General features: G+C 33.2%; 1 protein-coding gene across 1 annotated transcript in view; it reads left to right on the forward strand.

Annotated features, from left to right (window-relative positions):
* ELP4 (elongator acetyltransferase complex subunit 4) overlaps nt 1–23429 on the forward strand; it is a 202147-nt gene that overhangs the window by 52333 nt on the left and 126385 nt on the right. The window contains exons 6-7 of the mRNA XM_004607869.3: nt 1870–1954; nt 6102–6290. Of these exons, the coding sequence (XP_004607926.2) occupies nt 1870–1954; nt 6102–6290 (274 nt within the window). The remainder of the gene's footprint in view (nt 1–1869; nt 1955–6101; nt 6291–23429) is intronic.

Raw genomic sequence — 23429 nt, forward strand, 5'->3', positions numbered from 1 at the left:
TCTGTGCTTTTCAGCATTGAATTTTCTTTATTTGTCATGTTCCCAGTCGATACAAATGAAGGTGAAGATTCCATACGTGCAGCTGAAAGTGAAATATCTTTCTAAAATTACACACCTGGGTATTAAACTACACTGGAGTCTCTTTAGTGAATCTGAACTTAGAGACTCATTAAGTATGAATTTTACTCTGGGCTCTATCATAAGTTAGTAGGGTTAGTGAAGCCCTTGTGGCTTGTTCTAAACACTTAGAGAGGAATGTGACTTAGACATAGAGAATTTATGTTGAACATGTGAAGCCCTGAGTCCAATGCCTGGCACCAATAAATAAATACATACATACATACATACTTTAAGAACCTATGCATTATTAAATATTTGGAAAGAAAGACCAAAGAAATAGTACAGGAGGGCTGGCATAAAACTCCTATTTTATTATTTAATAGAACTGATAAGAAACAACAAATAAGAACATTCTTGAAAGTATTTAGTAAAAACACAAACAAGATATTGTTGCTTAGTACACAGCTAACCGTGGTAAATTGTCACCACATGCATTCTCCTGAGCACTGTCAGGAATAATCCCTGTGCACAGAACCAGGAGTAGGCCCTGACACTACTAGGTACAACTCTCCCCCAAAAAAGTTCTTGCGTCATAGAAGATAGTAATTTTCAATTACACAAAAATAACTAGTGCATATATTGATGGCTAGGAAATGGAGATTTTTTTTTTGAAGGAATTCAAAATTTGTGAATGGGAACCTAAGTGATGGTACAGTGGGGATTTTTTTTCCCTTAGGTTTTCTTTTTTGTTTTGTGGTATATAGACGGAGGCACTTCAATATAATGTTTACAAAGATGTGTATGTGTTTTTGCTGAACCACCTACAGTGGAGCTACCAGCACGCACAGACTAATAATGCACTTCCTTTCTATGTCTTTTAATGTGCATATGTGCTCTAGACTTTATTTCATTCTTTATTTGGGAGATTTCTTCTGCTTATTTAATTGGCTTACTTAGAATCACAGTAAAGCAAATAGTTTAATAATTTTAGGACATCTCAAGCATTAGGCACCTGAGTATCTTTGAAATACTATATGTGACAGAACCTCACTATCACAATGTTTATTGTTCAGTCATAGTGTAGAGGCTGTCCGTTTTGAAGAATCTTAAGTTCAATTAATTTTCAAGCAGTTATATTTCACTCTTATTAAGTTTACTTATGATATTTTATGTAACATATTTAAAAATAGAAACATTGATGCTAATATTCTCACAGGAAATGATCTAAATTGCCTTCAAAATCCATATTTATTTTATTCTTTTACAACTGTAATAGAGATGGAGCCCATTTGTGTCCCTTTGTCTTAAAAGATTAAATTTTTTCTTCCAATTATTTTATCAGTTTGTTCTAAGAAAATTACAACTTTTAGGGAATTGGGCGAAGGTGATCAAGGACATTGATTCAGATGTACATGGTATAGCAGTTTGTTAATTGTGTGTTAATTGTCTATGATTACTTCCAAAAAGCTATGTAGTGACTTCATCCTTAGATTGCTTCATTAAATCATTAATTTTCTTGGAGGTAACTAAGCCTGACATAATTAAGTCATCTCAGTCTCCACATACTCTTATGTCTTCTGAAGAACTCTGAACTAACACGTTATAAGCTATCCTCTGGATATATTTGATTTATTTTATAGAATTAGTTATACTATTTTGGTTCATTTAATATTTAATATATGAAAGTAGTATTTAAATACTTTCATAATTATGTGCTTTTTATTATTTTCTTTATGTTTGGGTTTGGTTTTTTTTGCACTTCCTGTATAATGATACCCTTTATAAATTTGAACCACTTCTCACCCATAGTTCTTTGAATGAAGGCTACACAAAGCTGCTTCAGTTTATCCAGAATATCATTTATGAGGAAGGATTTGACGGATCCAATCCCCAGGTATTGAGTACCTTCAAAACCTTTTATAGTCGTGTATGTAATGTTCTTTCCAAACTCTCTAGGGGTAGACCCAAAAGATCTATAGAACAATCAGAAAATAAGCTGTTTTGAAATACAGATGATTTCTATAAGCAGAGCACAATCTTAATTTATTAATGTGAATTTAGGGTTATATCTAAGTATTTAGTAAATGCACATAGATGGACACTTATATTGTCTGTTTTAATTTTACATTCTAAAAATATGTATTTGTAGTATCAAGAGTTAACAAATAACCTCATCCTAAAAAACTAAAATAGAGAAACGTGCTTTTCTAACTTCCTGTTTCTAATTAAGTTAGACCTTAATTTTGAATTAAGACCTTAATTTTTAATTTTAAATTAACTTGTGATAAGGAATTATTTAAGATTTTACTTATTACATTAAGCTTTGAGTTGTCTCAGTTAAAAATGCATTTTTACTTGCTATATAAAAATTTTGTAGCTTAATTATTGCTTCCAATCTGTATTTTTGAAAACTTGCTCTAAGTTCCCACTATTACAGATGCTCCCATTACTTTTGTTTAAACAAAATGAAGGAAATTTTATTTCTAAATGTCATGCCTTTTAGAAATGCTTTTTGGTAAAGATTTGCCATTTATTTATATTATCTTAGTAGAATTATTTCCAGAACACCATTTTTTTTAAATAGATGAGTCCCAAAAGTCATTTTTGCTTTCTAATTGTCCATCAACGTTTGATCTAAATTCATAGATTCTTAAATATTCTTTTTAATAGCACTTCTTTATTTAATACTTTGTGGCAAAATTTTTAAATTTTTATTACCCTAATAAGTTGAAAATACATAAGGTGTTTAGCAAAGCACATAACATTTATTTATAGGTGGTTTTACATGTGTGTTACAGTTTTTAGTTCTTGGTATTTTGTACAATCCTATTTCCCTTATTATTGTTCCATTTTGGGTCCTAGCTAAGATTTATGAGCACCATGTCTTCCATTTGGTGGCAATGCCTGTCTGGAGAGGTAAATTGGTCCCTGACAGATCCCTCTTCCCACTTGCTGTGGTAACTATGGAAACAGGCATGTCATAACAGTTCCTATGGTACAGTGTGCAGAGCTAATGCTTTTGCAAGATGATAGCATATCTTCGAAGAGTTAGAAATTTTATAGAATGCAACAAAAGCAAAGGCAGTAGCAAAGAGGCACACATGTGTATGCACATCTATCCTTAATAAGCAAGCTAATATTAAAATGGAATGAAAATTTTTTCTTCATTGATTAGAGTTTGAAAACAATATATTTTCAGTGCTAAGTACTTCATTTCATGAAATGTATAGACTGCAAACTCTAAACTGGAGGTTTCATAATTATTGACTATCAGAAAGATTAAATAGGTTAAAATGGATATTTCTATGGTGAACACAAAAATACTATATAGTCTAAAAATTATTAAAATATTTGTGTCCAATTTACTGAAACTAAAATTTAATTAGTGAATTTTGTTATATTTTTAAATTATAGATTATTTAATTTGCTAAATTACCAGTCTGTCTGTCTCAAATATTTTAGTTGACTTCAAGCCACAAAAATGTAACAGGCACTACTTCAGTAATATTATTTGTAAATATGACAGCAAAATAAATCTTACTTTGTAAAAGAAGTTTTTTTTCTTTTTCATATATTTACAAGCAGACTAAATTAGTTGGAGGAAAAATATAGACGTAAACTCAGAAACAGAATGGCATATATTGCTGTTTATAATTTATATTGTTAGTAACTATAGTAGCATAACTCATCTGTAAAACTATTTGGAGTGGAGACATTTATGAATTGCTGTCATAATTTTATTCTTTTTGAGCTGTGATTATCAAGTATCTCAAAACTATATCATAAAAATGTAATTTAAACATTGATTTTTGCTCAGGACATCAGATTAAATATTTCCGATGTCTTCATTAGAATAAATTTATTTATTGTTAAACTTTCAACAAAATTATATTTTTCTAATTTTATTATGCCATAGTATATCCCATTATTAAATAGTATAAAAAAGAAATTTTATAAAAGAAATTAATTCTCCTATACACCACAGGAAATTTATAATTAAGGCCTTATTTTCAGTTATAATTTTAAATATATCATTGCATTCCCTGTATTGAAGTGTTGCTGATATGTTTATATACTCATCTCATATACACATGTTATCACTCATTTGTTCTTTGGCTTAATGTTTTTATCACACACACACATATATCAAGTGTACCAGTCAAGTCATTTAACTTCTGTAGTGTTGATTCTATACCTAACTATGCCTTCTGTATTAACATTTTACAAATACTCTGGGGATTTTTTTTTTAATTCTGAATTACTTTAAAAAAAATTTTTTTATTGAGGTAAAGTTGATTGACAAGACTGTGAACCATACAGTTCATACTCATACGTCCTCAAATGGGTATTACCTCCCGAAATCACCACCAAATACCACTGTCCCTGTGCCCGGGTCTTTTGCCACCCTGGATATCTCCAGGCAGCAAGGCCAGCAGTTCAAGGAGAGTGCCATGCTGCTGGGGCCCTGTGGTACTCGGGCAGAGGGTGGGGGTGAGGAACAACAAAGGGCTACCTGGCCACCTGAGTGGCACTCAGAGACCTTCAGAACTATAGTCTTCCCCCCACCCACCACCAACTTTTGATTTGGCTTTTGGGTCATACCCAGCTGTGGTCGGAGCTTACTTCTTGCTCTGTGCTCACTCCTGGCAGTGTTTGGGGGACCAGGGATGACCACATGCAGGGTAAGAGTCTTCCTTAACCACTGCACTACTCCGACCCAGGGCAGCCACATGTGTACTGCATGCGCCCTACTACTATACAGCTGACCCCATAATTCTCTTTCCATTGGAAACTAACTTCAGTTCATGACATATCAAGTTAATTGATGACAAAATGAACTTCAACCTTTGATTCTAGACTTCTATGCCCAGTAATTCTTATTTCATTGAAGTAATCAAAAATAAAAAGGAAACAGTTTTTATGGACTTCTAAAGATCATAATATGCAGTGTCATAGGTGCTTGTCTATCATAACCTTCATACAACTTAGAAGAGAAAATTGTACCAGCCATCTCGATAGTACCACAAGCTGCAGGCCCTTGGAGTTAGAAAGTACTGCAGATGTACTTAGACTGAATTCTTCTCTCTGTAATCTCATTTTTATAATGTTACCCAGCCTACTATGTCCCTTTATGTATTTGAAGATTCTGTAGTCTCAGAACAAGGCTCTGTTCTCTTCTTTCAGAGGTCAGAAAACTAAGACCTCATTAGTGTATATGCCTTACCCCAAATCAGCCATGTATATAATTACCCATCCCATTAACCACTGACCACTCATGACTTTCTTCTTCTAGAGTTTCAGTGTTTTGCTCATTTTCCCTATTTCCTTTGCCAAAATCTCCCAGGAAAAGAACATACAAATAAAGATTCAAGTATGATTATAGAAGAAATTGGAATTGTCTATTATGCTAGTGATATTTCATATTAATAGCAAATGATACATCAAACATAATTGTCTTTTGTGACATGATGCTTTCTAAATTTTCCAAAGTTTTTATTTTAATTTTCTTTTTGAAAATCAGAACCACACCTGACAGTCTACTCCCAGCAGAACTTGGAGCCCATATGGTTTTGGGGATCACACTCAGATGGTAGGCCTGTGTCCTATCTCTTGAGTCTCTCTCCTCCCCCAAATATTTTTTTAAAGCTGTTATGTAGGAAAGGTGCTCCCCAGCAGTACTCAGGGGCCGAGAGGGTGCATCAGAAGTGCTGAGGTTCTGTAGGGGTCCCCAGCAGTGCTCATAGACTACCAGGACCACATCAAGCAAATGCTCAGGAAGCTTCATAGTGCCTGAGATTGAATCCCAGGTCTCACTTTTGCAAGGCCTGCACACCACCTCTTAGAACTATCTCTCTTACTCTAATGTTATTTTTCTTAGACTCGTGATCTGATAGACTTCCTTTGCACTGCCTTATTATTGTCAGTACATAAAATCTTTTGCCACATCTTGATTCATTACAAAGAATAACTGGCAGATAAAAGTAAAAGAGATATGCTATTGTTTAACAAAATTTGTTTACCTTTCTCCCACTTTCTTTTAGAAAAAGCAGAAAAACATTTTAAGAATAGGGATCCAGAATCTTGGTTCACCTTTATGGGGAGATGACATTTGCTGCACAGAAAACTGTGACAATAGTCACAGTCTTACAAGATTCCTCTATGTTCTCCGGGGTCTTCTGCGAACCTCTCTTTCAGCCTGTATCATCACAATGCCAACACATCTGATCCAGGTAAGCACTTCCAAAACTATGTCTTCTTAATAGTGAGGATATCGTGAGGATAATATTTATGAGCTTGAGAATTATTTTCACATGGTACTTAGATAAAAGATGTCTGAAATTCCAGGGACAGGAGAGATAGTATGGCAAGGGTGACATCAGATGTGTCTCGCTCCCCAAAAGAAATTATTAAGGTTCTCAAACATGTGTATTCATTTGTGTTATAATTGTTGATACCTTATTAGTAACTAAATTAAGAAATTTAAATGATTCATTTATAAATTAAATTGTATTATAGTCAATGTATTACAAAAAATTATTTTAAATTATTTATAAAATTGGGGCTGGAGCGATAGCACAGCGGGTAGGGCGTTTGCCTTGCACTCGGTCGACCCGGGTTCGAATCCCAGCATCCCATATGGTCCCCTGAGCACCGCCAGAGGTGATTCCTGAGTGCATGAGCCAGGAGTGACCCCTGTGCATCGCCGGGTGTGACCCAAAAAGCAAAAAAAAAAAAAAAAAATTATTTACAAAATTATTTACAAAAATAGCAAGAAGAGTAGCATTGTTTTACATTTTTCCTATAAAAAACTGCTAAATTCTAACATAAACTTCTTTGTTTGATTCACTTGGTATATTGTTTTGGCCAAGTAATTCAAAAAAAGTTGACCTCAAATAGAAAAAAGGGGTAGGGGATATAATTTTTAAAGTCTTTTCACATAATTATGTGTATTCTTTGGTACATACTGAAACTCAACAAGTAAAAGTTTCATGAACTAATGCAGACATCCCAATGTGGAAATAAAGCCTTTTCACTGAACTTTTCATTCTGTTTCACTAAAGAATATTGGTTTGTTTTGCACTTTGGGTCTTTCATTAATAATACTGACATAGAATTTCTTTGTTATTTGGAAAAGCATTTATTCACTGAATCATGCCGATATTATAAGCATTAATGCTCTTCATTTTATAATATAAAAAAAATGTTGGTATATATATTTAGGACTGAAGTGATAGCAGAGCAAATAGGACGTTTGCCTTGCATGCAGGTTCGATTCCTCCATCCCTCTCGGAGAGCCTGGCAAACTACCGAGAGTATCCCATGCGCACAGCAGAGCCTGGCAAGCTACTCGTGGCGTATTCGTTATGCCAATAACAGTAACAACAAGTCTCACAATGGAGACATTACTGGTACCCACTCGAGCAAATCGATGAACAACAGGACGATTACAGTGCTACAATGCTATATATCATCACTATTCACAGTTTACTACTAATTAGGTTTTTTTGTAAAATTATTTCAAAATTTCTGTATTTTACTTTCTGATAGATATTTGTGTTGTTTCAGATTCAAGCCAACATGAATAAAATTTCCATGAACATTATTATGCTCATATTTTTGTAAGAATCTGTATTTACATCTTCACTGTAGTCACAATTCTCTGAAGCTTTATTATCAGTTATTTTGTTTTGGGTTTGTGGGCCACACCTGGCTGTGCTCAGTACTTACTCTTGACTCTGGGCTCAGGGATCACTCCTGATGTGCTGCAGGGAACCATCTGGGGTACCCAGAATCAAATCAGGATCAGCAGTGTGCAAAGCAAGTGCCTTCCCCTCTGTGCTACCTCTCCAGCCCTTTGCTGTTGTTGTTTTAAATTTTAGCGAATATAGTTCATGACAAATGGCTTGACTGTGAAAATTTTTATTTCCTTGATACTAATGCCATATAATGGTTTTGGTCATTGTCTGTCTTCTTTCATCTAAATCTGTTGTCCACTTAATTGAATTGTTTAGCTCCTCATTATCAAGATATGAAATTGCACATATATTTTAGGTACAACTTAGCAATTTTCTTTCATTCCTTTTTTTTTTTGAAGCAAGAAAAATTTTACTGAAACTTGTTTAGAAAGATGTACAAATATGCAGGGAGAGAAAAGGGAAGTGCATGTGAAGAGAAAACACAGGCATATCCAGAGTGGAAATACGCAAGCAAAGAAAGAGAGACAAGGGAGCATAATTTACATGCTCCAGGGAGAACATGGGCTTGCTCAAGCCCTTAGCAGTAATTTTCTTCCACTCTGTGTATCAGCTTTTCAGTGATTAGTGTTTTCCCTCTCCTCTCCATCCATCCTACCAGTCTTTGGCCTAAGATCTTGCTTTCTTTGAAAATTTTGTCGTTTATTAATAGGATTCCAATTTAAATTTTTTGCACAACTTTAGCTCTCCCAAACAATCTTTAGTTTATTAGTATTCTAATTATATGTTACTATTTTGCATTTATTAGTTCTCTCTTTAATTTGTTTAATACTATTTACTAAAATACTTATTGTCTGCCTCAAACATGTGATATAACTGATATATGCTAGTCTTTATAAAGACAGTCTTATATTTATAATGTTTTTTCCTTTAGCCTTGGTAGAGCATTGATAATAATATGGTATTAAATGCAGCAAGCATAAAAATTCTAGAACATTACCTAAATATTTTCCACACATTAGTAAATGAATAATTGGATAATTTTGAAATTTAAAATAAATGAATAGTATATATTAGTGGAGTATATTTTTATTCCTGTCATATGACTTAAAATATTTGATTATTGAAACTACTTGGATTTATTAATTTTTATTCTTTTTATATTTGGGAGAGTTGGAACTGTATGTAGCTGTGCTCAGGTGCTGTTCCTGACTATCTACTCAGGACTGACCCCTGGCCATGCATCAGTGACCATATGTGGTGTGGGGGTTTCAAACCATAGTTGTGAGTGCCACAGCTGCAAGCCAGAAAAGTCCCTTATTTCTTGTACTATCCCTTCTGCATGACATTACTAGAATTTATTATAAGTTCATAATAAACTATGTGATTTTCATATATTTGTTTTAGTACTAAAATCCTATCTATAAATTATAGATTTTATTAAAATTTCACTTAGTTACATTAATCATAATGTTTCGTTAGTTGCATTAATCAAATCCTATGACTGAAAATTTGGCATAATTAAGAAATAAATTGTCAGATTCTTGGCAATAGATTCTATAATAGTCATAAGAGAGTAAATCAGTTTAGATTGTGGTTAAACCTAAGTATACAAATATCATACGGAGTTCCTTTCTCTAGTCACCTTAGACATCATACAAATACTTATATTGTGTGCATTGTCAATTGCCTTAAGTTATTATAAAGTTATGGATTCAATAGTCATTTGATTTAATATAATAAACTTGATTACAATGATAAAAAATACGTAGAAAAGACTTTACAGAGTCTAGTGAAAATACTGATGCTCATGCCATAACTACAATTATACTGTTCTGTAAATTTTTCTTGGGGCCACACCTGGCTGTGTTCAAAGATTACACCTGGACTTGCACTAAGGAATTACTCTTCGTGTGTTCAGGGGATCATCGAACCCAAATTGGGCACATGCAAGGCAAGCGCCCTACCTGCTGTACTGTCTCTCTGGCCCCTATGTTGTTCTATAAGTATTTATTACATACATATTACATATCAAGTGCTACAGGTGCTACATCCTTGAGTCTCTACTACAAGCCATAAAATAAATAGTTTTAAACTGTTTTTATATAGTAACACAAATTAGCATAGCAAGCCCAGAAGAATCTTTGAAAAATTAGTGTTTGTGAAAGATTAAAGAAAAAGTTTTATTACAGACAGGGAAGAAAAGAAGATGAAATGTATTTCTATGTGTAATTGCTAAGCAAAGAAAAACACTTATGAAATATGTGCATATATATAATTTTGAACAATGCCATAAGGAATTTTACCCAAAAAATAACAAAAAGGAGAAATGTAGGTAGTCGGGTAGATGGATGGGTGGGTTTGGGCCACACCTGATGCTCATAGCTTACTCCTGGTTCAGTGCTCAGGGTTCATTCCTGATGGCTCTTGGGAAATCATATGCAGTGCCAAGGATTGAACTAGGGCCTTGGCATGCAAGGTGAGTGCTTTATGCCCTGTTCTATCTAACTAGAAAAAATATTTTAAGCCATTTTGATGGGTAAGAAATATTTGAAGTTTGGTACCTTAAAGATAAATATAATTTATCTTTTAATTTATCTTTAACATGTAGAACTATGTAGAACTAGAAGATATAAAGTTTAAATTTGTGCTTTTCAACAAACCATTAAAAAATTCATTTGAAATAGAAATAAATTATAGACTTCGGCAAGCTACCCATGGCGTATTCAATATGCCAAAAACAGTAACAACAATTTGCAAAATGGAGATGTTACTGGTGCCTGCTTGAGCAAATCGACGAGCATCGGGATGACAGTGACTGACAGTGACAGGTGATGAATACCAGGTTATACAATGTGATCAAGCATTTTAGACATGTTTCTCAAAACAGAGAATGTCTTTAAAAAAAAAATCTTACATCCATGTAAAATTTTCCCATTTTCTGCAGTCTCTTCTCTAGACAGTTTTACTGATACTAAGACTATTACTATCATAGAATAGTCTTCTGGTTCCTCTAATAATTGGGATTTGGGGGTGGAGAGAGGAAAAGTGCTTGCTCATAGAACTTGATGTCTGATGATACATTTTTTTAATATCAAATTATTTCGGAGGGGGCCTGAGAGATAGCTCAAAGGGTTGAAGCAAGTACTTTGCATGCAGCAGGCTTTCTTTCAATCCCCAGCAACTTTGGAAGGACCCCTGAGCACAGAGCTTGGAGTGCCCCTTGTACCTAGAGCACTACCAGGAATGGCCCCAAAATGTACAAGTTTCTTTAATCCAGTCATAATATAACTGTAGGGTAAAACCTAATAACTAGCAAGGGAAAATCACAATATGTAAGTAAGGAAAGAATAAGAACTGGAAGCAATATGCTCATGAAGCTAGTCAGAGATAGTTGGATGCACCGAATCCACAGCATATGAGTTTAGTAAGTAAACATAATGATTAATATGACCATTTACAGCCCTAAACTCTTTTAAGCTGCTAACTCATTCAATTCTCGTAATAACCCTGTACAGTTGGTGATATCATTATCTCCATTCTACAGACAAGGAAACAAGGGACAAAAAACTTAAGTCACTTATCCAAGGGGGCTGGAGCAATAGCACAGCAAGTAGGGCATTTGCCTTGCACGAGGCCGACCCGGGTTCGATTCCGCCACCCATCTCGGAGAGCCCACCCGCACTGCAGAGCCTGGCAAGCTACCTGTGGTGTATTCATATGCCAGAAACAGTAACAACAAGTCTCACAATGGGGATGTTACTGTTGCCCACTCGAGCAAATCGATGAGTAACGGGATGACAGTGACAGTGACAGTAACTTTTCCAAGATCAAGCAACCTATGAGTGGCTGAGAATTTAGATTTAAACAGTTTCCTCTCTGATTCCCATATTCCTAAAAACTGTGCTGTGCGGTTTACTCAAGAGAAATACTAAAATGGGTTCAGTATTAAGAGACAGACTGCACAAAGCACTACTCAGTGGTAGAAAGCACCTGGGCTTTTGTCGGGGAGTCTTTGCACCAGTGTTCTTGGCCCATCCTTAGTGCTTAGTGGACCATTTAGCAGGACGAATGAAACTTGAGATCTCACCCTTGCAAGCCACTTGCTCCAACAACTTGAGCTGTCTCCCTAGCCCCTAGTCTCAGCTTTTGGAAGCAGCTAGACCCAATTTGTTCTGTGTCCTTAGATAAGTTTTAATGTTCTGAACCTCAGCTTCATCATCTATAAAACTCGAAGGATTAACAAAAACAGTGCCCGAGACAGTTGTAACACAGAGTAGGTACTCTATGTATCTTAGCTATTGTAATCTATATCATCATTATTATTTTATAAGCAGACCTCTAAAAAGGAGCATTTGAGCATAAATGAGATTCTGAAAAATAAGATGTATGAGTCCCTCAAAGAGCATTAGAAATCTTCATCTCTTAGCCTCTTTTTATGAAAGATACCGACAAGGTCTTTTCAAGACCTGAGACAGACCAAGAGGCATGGTGAGACCAAGTGGCCATTTAAATCCTGACAACATCTCTATATTACAAGAAGATTAAGACAAGAATCGCCTCAAAATTATATATCAACTTTCCATCGTCACCAGAGCCATTCCTGTAAATCAAATCAGGATATAAACGGTGTTGCAAAGGCGAGGAACAGTTTAACTTATTCATTCAACAAATACCCATTGCAGGCATCGTTCTTGGCATCAGTGAAGATGCAAGTGAACAAGAGTTGTAAAAGTTTCCTATTCTTACTAAGCTTTCTCAATAATGTGAAAAATAGTATGGATAGAGCAGAAAATTTGCCTCCACTTGAGCTTGGAATCTTTCAATAAAGTGCTTTTCTGACAGAAATAGAAATGTAGTTTTATATTCTTGAAAATTCAGTTACATAACTAAAACCTTATAGTTGAGAGAATTATGATGGCTTTATCTGAATGTTATAAATATTAAATTACAGTATACAAAACATCTACCTCTCTTAGGTTGGTGAAAGAACCAATCAGTGTTCTTATTTTAGTTATTAGCATTCTGTCAGACTTGTACAGTAATGATTAGTTACCCTTTATTGTACTTTTGGCATGCTTCCCATGTTTAATTTCATTGTAGGAAAGGAACACATAGTTAAGGAAATAGTGAAGAGTGGGGAAAAGTTAGAATAGGGAAAATAATGACATCGATTCAAAACTGACTTTAACTTATTATTCTAATAAGACATTTGCAAGTAGAGTGAAAAGGAGTTATATGTAAGTTTTCATTTGGGTGTTTTGTATTCTTACACCTTAAATTTGGAATTTTTTCTTTTGGATTAGCAATTATTTCTATTTTAGCACATGGGAAAGTAGCAAGCTGTGCTTTGATGCAAATATATTAACGTAAATTATAAATGCTATGAAATTACATATTAAATCTATTATAAATGTCTTGAAATATATATGTACATATATATAATCTCTAAACAATTTTCCTATGAAACAGTAGGATCACTCATATTGTCCCTTGCTGGAATATACTTTTGAGTATCTGCCCGGTTATTGTATTTAAAATGTATGTGAAAACAGCCAAGTTAAATACAGACTTTGTTACATGCTCAACTATGGAATAAAGTGTTATTAGAAGGAGCAGAACTATGGACGGCGCCCCTATATTCCGGCATTACTCAGTTCCCAGATCCCTGCTGTGTAGTTGTTCCACTCGCCAAGAAGCCTGTTAAAGAGCCCCCAAGAGCATGTGTACAGCCCTCCATGTTAATAGTTAATTGGTGAGGATGGCGAGATGAGAGGACAGCCGAACATGTGGTCTCAGACTCAAGCAGTAGACAGACCTTTAGTTATAATAACAGCAGCTGCTCACATTCTCACAACTCAACTGTTCAAAACTCTGTCATCAAGTGAAGGTTGTCGTTGAAAGAGGGCGAAAAAGAGAAAAGGTTACATCTGCGAAAACTAGCTAAAACCCTACCTTGAAACACTTCTGACATGCTCTCCTCTGTATGGGAACTTTATTTCAGTGTTTTAAAGTTTAAATATAAATCTGTTTTAGGAGTTATTATATATCTACTACATTGAACGGTATACTTTTTTCCAGTTACTGTTAGAACTGTTTGTCACCTTTCAAAACTCGTTATGAGACTTTGTAAATGGTAACTTTTAATCATTTAAAATAGAATGATGCTATTTGACTTTTATTATCTAGCATCATATGAGTATAAATTTGGTTATATTACAAATGGGAACTATTTTAGTGGGAAACTATGATAAAGTGTGTTATCCACCACCAAATTTTACATGCACTTTATGCCTTAATTTTATTTTCAATTCCCATTGGTAGGTGAATGCAGATAAAAATGGTGACTGATAATAATACTTATTTCATTTTGGAAAAAAATTGAGTGTCATGTATTATTATAATAATATTGACTAGGCAAGAGGAAAACAGAATTATCTGGCTTATGTATTTTATTTAGACAATCTGTGGCAGGTTGTTCTTGATTTGTGTTTTTTATTGATTAATAGCACTTCCATCTAAAAGTGTCAGGAAATAAATATTGAAACACTGGAAACTGTAATTAAAATAGGGCAAGTTATCATGCTATACCATCACGTAAGTTTTTTTAGAAGGAAATTTTATTGTTGTTACTTTATTCAGCTGTTATAATCTATGATTAAAGTAATGTTAAAATACAAACATCTTAATAATTTTCTTTCCTAACTATAAAAATTCAGGAATGAAAATTTCTTTGACACTATTAACAATAAAATAGCAAATAACTTTTTCTCATTCTAAAATTATCTTGCTGTCAGAATTTAAAATTTAGTTTCATGTCTTATTATAATATTGACTAGGCAAGAGGAAAACAGACTTATCTGGCTTATGTATTTTATATGTATTGAAAGTACTCTAGTCGGTAAAGTATTTAAGGTTTCTTTTTTTAAGAATAAATTTCAGATCTATAACTGGTTTGTAACATATTTATAAATCATTGGTATTTGTTCAGTTAGTCATTGGGTTTTTATATTTAGCTATTTTTCTAACAATTTTAATGTGTGAAATTTCCCTCTGCTCTCTCATGGAAAAAAAATTTACCATCAATGTGTTACTTTATATCAAGGAAAATACATATTCTAAAGAAAATGGGGAGAAAGGAGATTTGTTAAAATATGTCTATTGAAAATTGAATGAGGTTTTATTAGTATGTTGTTTTAATTGAGATATTTTCTTTATTAATTAACACATCAATCTTTTTGAATATTGTTGTATTTAACCTTTGAACCTACTGACATAATCAGTACTAACTGCTTTAATGTAAAGAAATTCATAACAAGACCTTTTATATTCATAAACTCTTGTATTCATTCTGGGTATTAGTTAAACCCTGCAGTCAAGCAGTGGACAGTTTTAGAATAAATCAATCTGAGATCATGCAATGTGGTAAACTACAGTGGCCTTGTGAATTTCTCTGAGTATGAGATTTTTTTTTAAATAGTAACTAAGAATACTTGCACTGTGATGGAACAACTGACTTTCATGAGCTTACAAATATAAAATTTTGGGAAAAAATATAGTGCAGCTGTCATGAGCATCATTACAGGAAAGCATAATAATTGTTCAGTCATAATTTAATCTTTTATTGTCTTTTTAATTTAATATATTTTAAATTAAAAATATACTATTATTTTAATAGTCTTTATAAATGCCACTTACTAAGCAGTATATTTAAGGAAGAAATTATACATTTTATCTTTATCATGCTTAGATAACCAGAAAATAACATCAGGTATTGTGTCCATTTTCATGTATTTGTTAATAACTGTATTCTCAACTAAGACTCTTGCTTTAATTTTCTTAGATTTTTCTCTATTTTGAAATATTGTAAGAGTTATTTTGAAGCTTTAAAGAATCATTTTTCAGATAAAAAGAATTATATTTAATCCATTTTAGCTTTCAAAATTTTGTCAATGTCTGAAAATTTAATAATTTCATATGTAGGTTTGGAAAGTTATAAACAATCTATTTTCTTTACAACAACAAATAACAGAACTGTGTCTCAATTATGCTACTACAGGCTTGAATTTATAAATTCTCATAAATAATTTCAGATGTCACAAATTCTTGAATTCTTAAATTTAGTTTTCTTTTCATATTTCACATGTTAGTACCTCAGTTTTTCAATAAAATTCTAGCTTTTTTTATACATGTATATTGAATATACTGTTTTGGTCAAGGATGATTCAAACTTGTTATATAAACTCAAAATTATGTTTCTAGAGTATTAGTAGCAATAGGTATACATCTTTATGTAACTTCAAATTTGATAAGAACATATTTTTGATTGTCAATAATATGTTTTCATCTCAAAGATGAAAATTTAATTATTATTCATAATTGTTCATAAAATTATTCATCTTTAAGAGTTACCATTTAGGAACCTTTCATTCTACTTAACCTAACCAAAGTATATTTAGTAAGCCAAAACCAAAATAAAAAGCAATTTGGGCTCTAAATCCTCTTTTACTTTCTCCCAAATAAATGTAGTATGTTACACTTCATATAGTGATTCCTATGTAGTTCTTTGTAATAGTGGTAATTATAGAGCATAACTTAGAGCCAAGGTTTTTAACTGATGATAGAAGGTAAAAATGATAGAAACAGTGCAACATCTCTTCCTGGTATAGAGATTGAGTCATCTGTTTGGGCATATGGGATCTTTGGCTGCTGGACTAAAGTCTTTATAGGGCCCACAGTCCAGGCATGGACACCACTCTGGGAGGCAGAAGCGGATGGGACCTCTGTGTTCAGTCTACTTAAACATGGTTAGAGTTAAAGAGGAAAGGATCTTTAAAGCAGGTTTTATTTTCAGCTTTTGTCTATCACATAACTTTCTGTATAGAAAAGTATACACCTATTTACATTTGCCTTTATGCTGCAAATAAAATCACTGAGCATATTGTCTTTGGTATTAAATCTGAAAATACCATAAAAAATATAAGTTCTCATTTATTTCTATTTCTGTACATGGGATGCATATCTTATGGTAAGGAGAAAACTGTCTTCAAAAAAGAGGATACTATTTCTTAATGTAAAGACAAAAAATGCTTATAACTAATTATAAATTAAATTGTTAAGTTGCAGATCATCTTATATCCCAGCATTGTGTTTTAGCACTTTGCTATTAATTACATGATTATTACTATCTAAAGAGTTCCTGTTTCTTTAATAATGTTTCGCACCCTATGTAGTTAATCTTTAATGTTGGGAAGGACAGGGGAAGAGATTAAATTAGCCTTGTAACCTCTTTCTCTTCCAGGCTGATGATGGAAAATAAAAGCTCTCAGCCACAAAATGTAACACTTAGAATTAATATTTAATTAGACTAGCAAAATTGTACACTGTGGCTGAAAGCTTCCAAAGAGTTGTTAGTGCCACAATTGACCTACAGGTTTAATAATAACTCACTTCTAGAAGCAAGTGCCAGTTCAGCATAGTAGAGCCACTGTAAGAAAGTCCTGAGAGATTAAAATCAGCAAACCAAATGGCAGGCAGGGATTCCTGGGATGGAGCCTTCTGGAAAGCTGGGAGCTGGAATCGCTTTTAAGCCAGGATTCAGATGAGAACAGTGGGTGAAAAAGCTGATCCCTCCTGTTCTGGGAGCTTCTGGTTGTAGGCCAAAATCTTAGAACAGATTTTTACTAAATGTTTTTGCTGCAGCTATTAACTTACATTGAAAATCAAATATTGAATGATTTTTCTGAAAAGTTGAACATATATTTGTATAAACATTAGTTCTTAACTTCTTACATATTAGTACATAATATCTGTAAACTCAGATCATTAGATTATCAGATAGGTTTGGCGCTGTACATCTATGCTGTTTTGCTATGACATGCTGTTTCCTTGTTCCCTGTATAGTTGATTTATATGGTTCATTTCTATAGTGTTTCATTACAGGGCATTATGCAGAGGCTGAGAAAGATTGTGAAGTTTATAACCCATTATTTTTTTTCTTCAAGTAGGGATATCCACTGAAAATTGTTCTTTATTTTTTAATAATTGTAGTATAAAAGCAATGCTACATTTGTTTATGCTTATGGTAATTAAATTACACGATAAATAATTGGACCTCCTGGTGAACCATTGGATCCTTATATCTTGGATAAATTAATCTTGTGAAAGTAGGATACCATGAGCTTGAATATGTGGAGATGCAGAACAGCCAACAGAAGAAAGGCGCACCTTACATAATTTATTGGTTATTATCTTAAATAATTAAAGAAAAGCCAGTCATTAGTTAAAAATCCAAGCAGGTGAGAACCTTGCCAGCAGAGGGAGTAGTCCTGTCTTCTGTCAGGTTCCCATCACTTCCCCACCTGCCTCAGCTTTTTTCCCAGCCAGTCTCCCATCTGGACCTGGCTCTGTCAGCCTGTTCCTGATGACAGGCTATCATTTTATACTCAATATGGGATTACTCTAAGCTGATTTTAAACTTTAGTATCTTTAAATTACCACTGCATCACAAACATCAGCTGGATGCTCTGTTTGCTCTTTGGATATTATCAATTGTTTTTCCAGGCGGGGTATGGGCTTTTGGGCATGTGAATTGTGTTGAAGACATTCAAGTCTAACTAAATTCATAAGCAACAGCTTTCTGATTTAGGAAGTTAGATCACAAAACATTTTAAGCAAAAAAAAAAAGCAAACAAGTTGATACAAGAGTTATTTTTATAATAGGAAACTACATGGTTTATAGTTTATGAACAATACCTACAATAACTTGTAAATGTTGTACATTATTATGGTTAGTTTTTTTTTAATCAAAGTATTTTGTTCATCCCACTCTGAAGAGTTTTCAAAATTATAAAATTTGGTGTAATGAAAGAAAACTGATGTAGAGTCATGTTTCACAAAGCATGTGGTATTTGAATAAATCATATTTCTGAAAATAACATCATATATGCTTAAAATTTCTTCAGTTTAAAGAATTTCTGTTTTATAACAAATTTTGTAATACCGACTACTTGATCACATAGAAAATGCAAAAAAAAAGATGTGATTCTGTTTATTATTCATAGTAATTTGGTTACTTAATCAGCAATTTCTTTTGCCCTTGAAATTAAGTATAATTGCCATTAAGATATGAGTTAAGTATTAGAAAAAGGAAATAAAATACTTTTGTTTATGATTTCCTCATATGACTTTCGGTATCTAAGTCTACCAAGAAAGCATTATGCTTAGAATTTTTAATATACAAAAGTTCTTTTATATTTTTAAGTTAACTGTATAACTTTAGCTTATTGTTTATCTTAAAAGATCTAATTTAGCATCTGCATTTATTATAAATATTCATTACTTATTTTATCTTTTAAAATTATGTTATATCTGAATTCCAAATAATTATGAACAGAATAATGTCACCCATATCAATTTCTTTAATAAATAATGTAAATCATAGACATAAATCACAACTGTGAGGATAGTTTGTAAAAAGTTGCAAACTGCAGAATGATTTTAATAATTCAGAACTTGACTTCTAGAGAATGGAGAGTTTACTGAGCATAGAAAAACAAATACCTCATTATGTAGCTTTAGATTTTTCTTTTGTATCTGAGTTTGATCTTTGGGTTATATGACAAAGAAATATGATGCATTGCAATGTGTTTGTGTTTCTATGCATGTCATCTTTTTCAAGATGTTATTCTAACCTGAGCTGCTAGATGTACCATATTTGCTTTTCTTATATGATTTCCTCCACCTCTCACCCCGCCACCCCCATCCAACATCATGTCCTATAGTAGGATCAAACATAAATTAACATATTTATTTCTTTTGTTCATGTTTTTTGTTTTTGTTTTTGTTTCTGTTTGCAGTGCCAGGGATTACACCCAAGTCTTATGCTGCACAACTTGCACTTTTCCACTGAGCCACAACCCCACCCCTATTTTTTTAACTTTTGAACTTTAGTTTTATCATACTTTTGTGCTGTTATAATCCCAAACCTAATGTATGTGCCATACTAATGGGAGCTCCTCCCTTCAAGCTGTGTGTGTTATCTTAGAATACTAAGTTGAGTAACCTAGATCTTGCTCTTATTTGAGGCATAAATGCTTTATGGATGCCCGTTGCTCTGTTCATTTCAAGCTTCTTGATAAATTAAATGATTAAGTAATTACTTTTGATTTTTCTTGTGAAAATCTTCCAAGAAAATATACTTGCCATGGGGACACATATTATATTTTTTACATTGCTGAGATAATTAAGCTCAAGGAAGTAAGAGAGCATTCCAAGCTTAAAAGATTCTAATTGTTAGCATCTCTAAATAGAAATCTTAACAACGTTTATTAGAAAATGAGGAGCATAATAAGGTAGTAGTTCATAGTTTGAACTTCATGCACTTTGTGTTAAAAAGAGCCTTAAGTTAATCTTTATTTAAAACTGTTTAATGGATTTAGTTTATTCTAATAAAAGGAGGTTACCATTCTGTGAAAGCAAACAGGAAGCTTTCCATAAAACCAAACAAGGAACAATCTAGACTAAAACCCTCACTTTTTGTGTGTGAAATTAAAATTAGAATTGTCTACAAGTAGTCATCTGTATCATCTGATTTAGTATTTAAAATTTGCAAAAACATTTGACATTATAGAAACAGGTATAATTTAAGAAAATGCACTGCAATAGAAAGTTTTTAAGAGCCTTTTATGTAACTTAATACAAAGCAATTTGAAACTGCCAGCAAACTCTTAAACTCCTGGACACTGGCTCTCTTCTCTTCTGGCTTCCCTCCTAGTCTTGTCTTGGCTACTCTCCAGAGCTGACAACTTTCACCCAGGAGTGAAGGGAGATTTGTCTAGTATAAGAAGGATTTTTGAGCCATCCTAGGTTTTCACATCCAGATGGGCAAGGAGGAGGGGTGGCAGTATCATTGTACATATTTGGGTTAGGTCATTATGCCATGCATACAGCATAGTCATTAATTTACTCATACTGGTAGATGCTAGATGTCCTTATTTAAGGATTCTTTATTAGACATGTTAATGCAATAACTTTTTAATTCACATAAAATTATTCAGAATTTATTTCAAAGTTATTAATAAATAAATAAGTTTACTTCTCCCACTTAACAGTGACATATAGTGTAGACCAAAGAGGCTTCATGACTTGGCTAATAACATAAAAACAGAATCTGTGGAATTGAGAGTGTGGAAGATTTTATCTCAAAGCCTCTGTTCAAAGCATGCTAAAGCTTTCTAAACACTGTGAGCTATATATTATGGAAATATATTGTCCATGGTATATTCCTACTATAAAGTGAATTAGTAAGCTTCTAAGGAATATTTTAAGCTGTTAATTTTAGATACTTTTATGTAAAGAACTATAGTTGATATTATTATTATTTGAAAGACCTTTTGACAAGACTATTTTTAAGATATGTGTGTGTGCACAGATCATACTTCAATGAATTTGGAGGTACAAAGTAATTTGTATCTATTTTATCTTTTGAAAATGTTCATTTCCATGCCCAGATGTCTTTTAAATAAGTTACTGAATACAAGTTAACTGAAAGATTGAGTGAGTTTGTAATTAAGAAAAAAGTTTGTCTTAGAGATTCAGATATTTTTCTTCTAGATGCAGTTACTAGTGCTTTTTATTCTATAGACTTTTCCAGATATCAGTACAACTTTTATAATTAATATAGGCTTCCTTGTTACATGAACTATTTCCAACAACTTCTGTACAGAATGCAGTAATTCACTGTTATATAACTTATTTTATGGTAATAACATAAGGTTTTTCCTATTTAATATTTTATGAAAGCTTTTAAAAAAGAATTTTAGACTATAGTTAGCTGTGATATAAGCCTTTGGAATTTAGAACTAGATAAATAAGTTTATAAAATTTAAACTTATAGGCTCTATAATTTTCCATGTTTGGAATTCATTCATTTTCTTCTATAAAATTGATAATTAAGTTTTTTCTCAATCTCCCACATATTACCTTTAAAATGCCTACAAATACTACAGTGTTAAATGGTTTATTAGTAAAATTTAAGGTTAAATTAAAGAAAGAAATTTTCTTTGAAATAAGCAAGTGTCAGGTTGACCATTCAATATACAGGTCCTTGTTGACACACTACTGCAATGAAAAACTAATTCCATTCTTAAACTCATATTCTTGATTCATATTATGAAATCCCTAGTTTATAGTACTAAAATTCTTACACTGTGTTCCAATAGAAACATTTACTCTTAGCATTTTAGATTCATATATTTAAATACATAAACTTAGTCTTCTACTTACAGATAAAAGGAAATCTGACCTTTTTGATTAAGAAATATTGTCAGTAGCCTTTATAAAGTGCATGTTCATCTGAGGGTCCATGACTGGAGTCCTCTTCCCAGTTGAGTTTATCCTAAAAATGAAGTGATAAGAGCCTGTTGGTTGTTATCTAGGATTCTTCTTAATGGGAGAACCACATGATATTCTTCATCCCTCACTTGTTCTCACCCTCTATAACTAAACCAGCCACACCCCACCCCCGACCCTAACATTGTTCAGTACTCAGCACAATGAATCATTTCAAGTTGACTCATTGTGAACTGTCTCCCAGCTGTTGGAATGTCTGGCAGACATTTTTGTTTGGGTGAAGAATAACTGGCTGAAACCCAACCTGGATGAGTTTGATATAATGGTCTTTGGCTAAAGAAATATTGAGTGGAACATGTTTATGGTCTCTGAAGCCCCTGTTAGTCCTGGAGTAGGACCATCCCCTGTGACACAGAACTGAAAGTAAGGAATCAATCTGAATTATTTTCTCACCATTGGATGAATAATCATCTGAGAGAAAAAATAGGCATTTCCAAATATGCTCTTTTTTTTTTTAACTTGGTTTCCAAATGATTGAAATCAACCAAGGGTGATTATTTTAACTCTTTCTTTTAAGAGCACTGATTCTAATGACTGAAAAGCCTTTGCATAGCACTCATATGTATTTGTGGGAGAATTTCAAATTCTCTTCTAGGTTTGAGTCAACCAGTCATTTCAGCATAATGTTTGGTAAGTGACTGCTATATATTCCTTAACCAAATCTGTTAACTGGGGAAATAGCATTGAATTAATAAACTTTCTAGATATCTTGCATGTCCTGTCTTTTTTAATTTTTTTTATTATTGGTGATTTGGGGGTTACATTCAGCAGTGCTCAGGGCTTACTCCTGGCTTTTTGCTCAGGGATCATTCCTGGTAGGGTTTAGGGGACCATCAATGGTGCCAGGGATCAACCCTGAGTCAGCTACATGAAAGGCAAGCACACTACCTGATGTATTATCACTATAACCCCTCCTGTCTATTTTTTTAAATGCTGTTTCAGGGGCCAGAATAGAACATTCTGTACACCAGGTAGAGCATTTGCCTTAAACACAGCCAGTTTCAATCCCCAACATCCTATATGGTTCTCCTAGCAGTACCAGTTCCCCTAGCAGTACAGCAGGTAGGGCATTTGCCTTGAACACAACCAGTTTCAATCCCCCAAATCCTATATAGTTCCCCGAGCAGTACCAGGAGTGATTCTTTAGTGCAAAGCCAGGAGTAATCCCTGGGCATCACCAGGTGTGGCCCAAAAACCAAAATAAATAAATGTAGTTTCAAATAGGTACCGGTGTATAAGAGGGAAGTTTCAATATTTTTAAAT

Source organism: Sorex araneus, chromosome 6, assembly GCF_027595985.1.
Source record: "Sorex araneus isolate mSorAra2 chromosome 6, mSorAra2.pri, whole genome shotgun sequence".
In the NCBI taxonomy this organism is placed as follows: domain Eukaryota; kingdom Metazoa; phylum Chordata; class Mammalia; order Eulipotyphla; family Soricidae; genus Sorex; species Sorex araneus.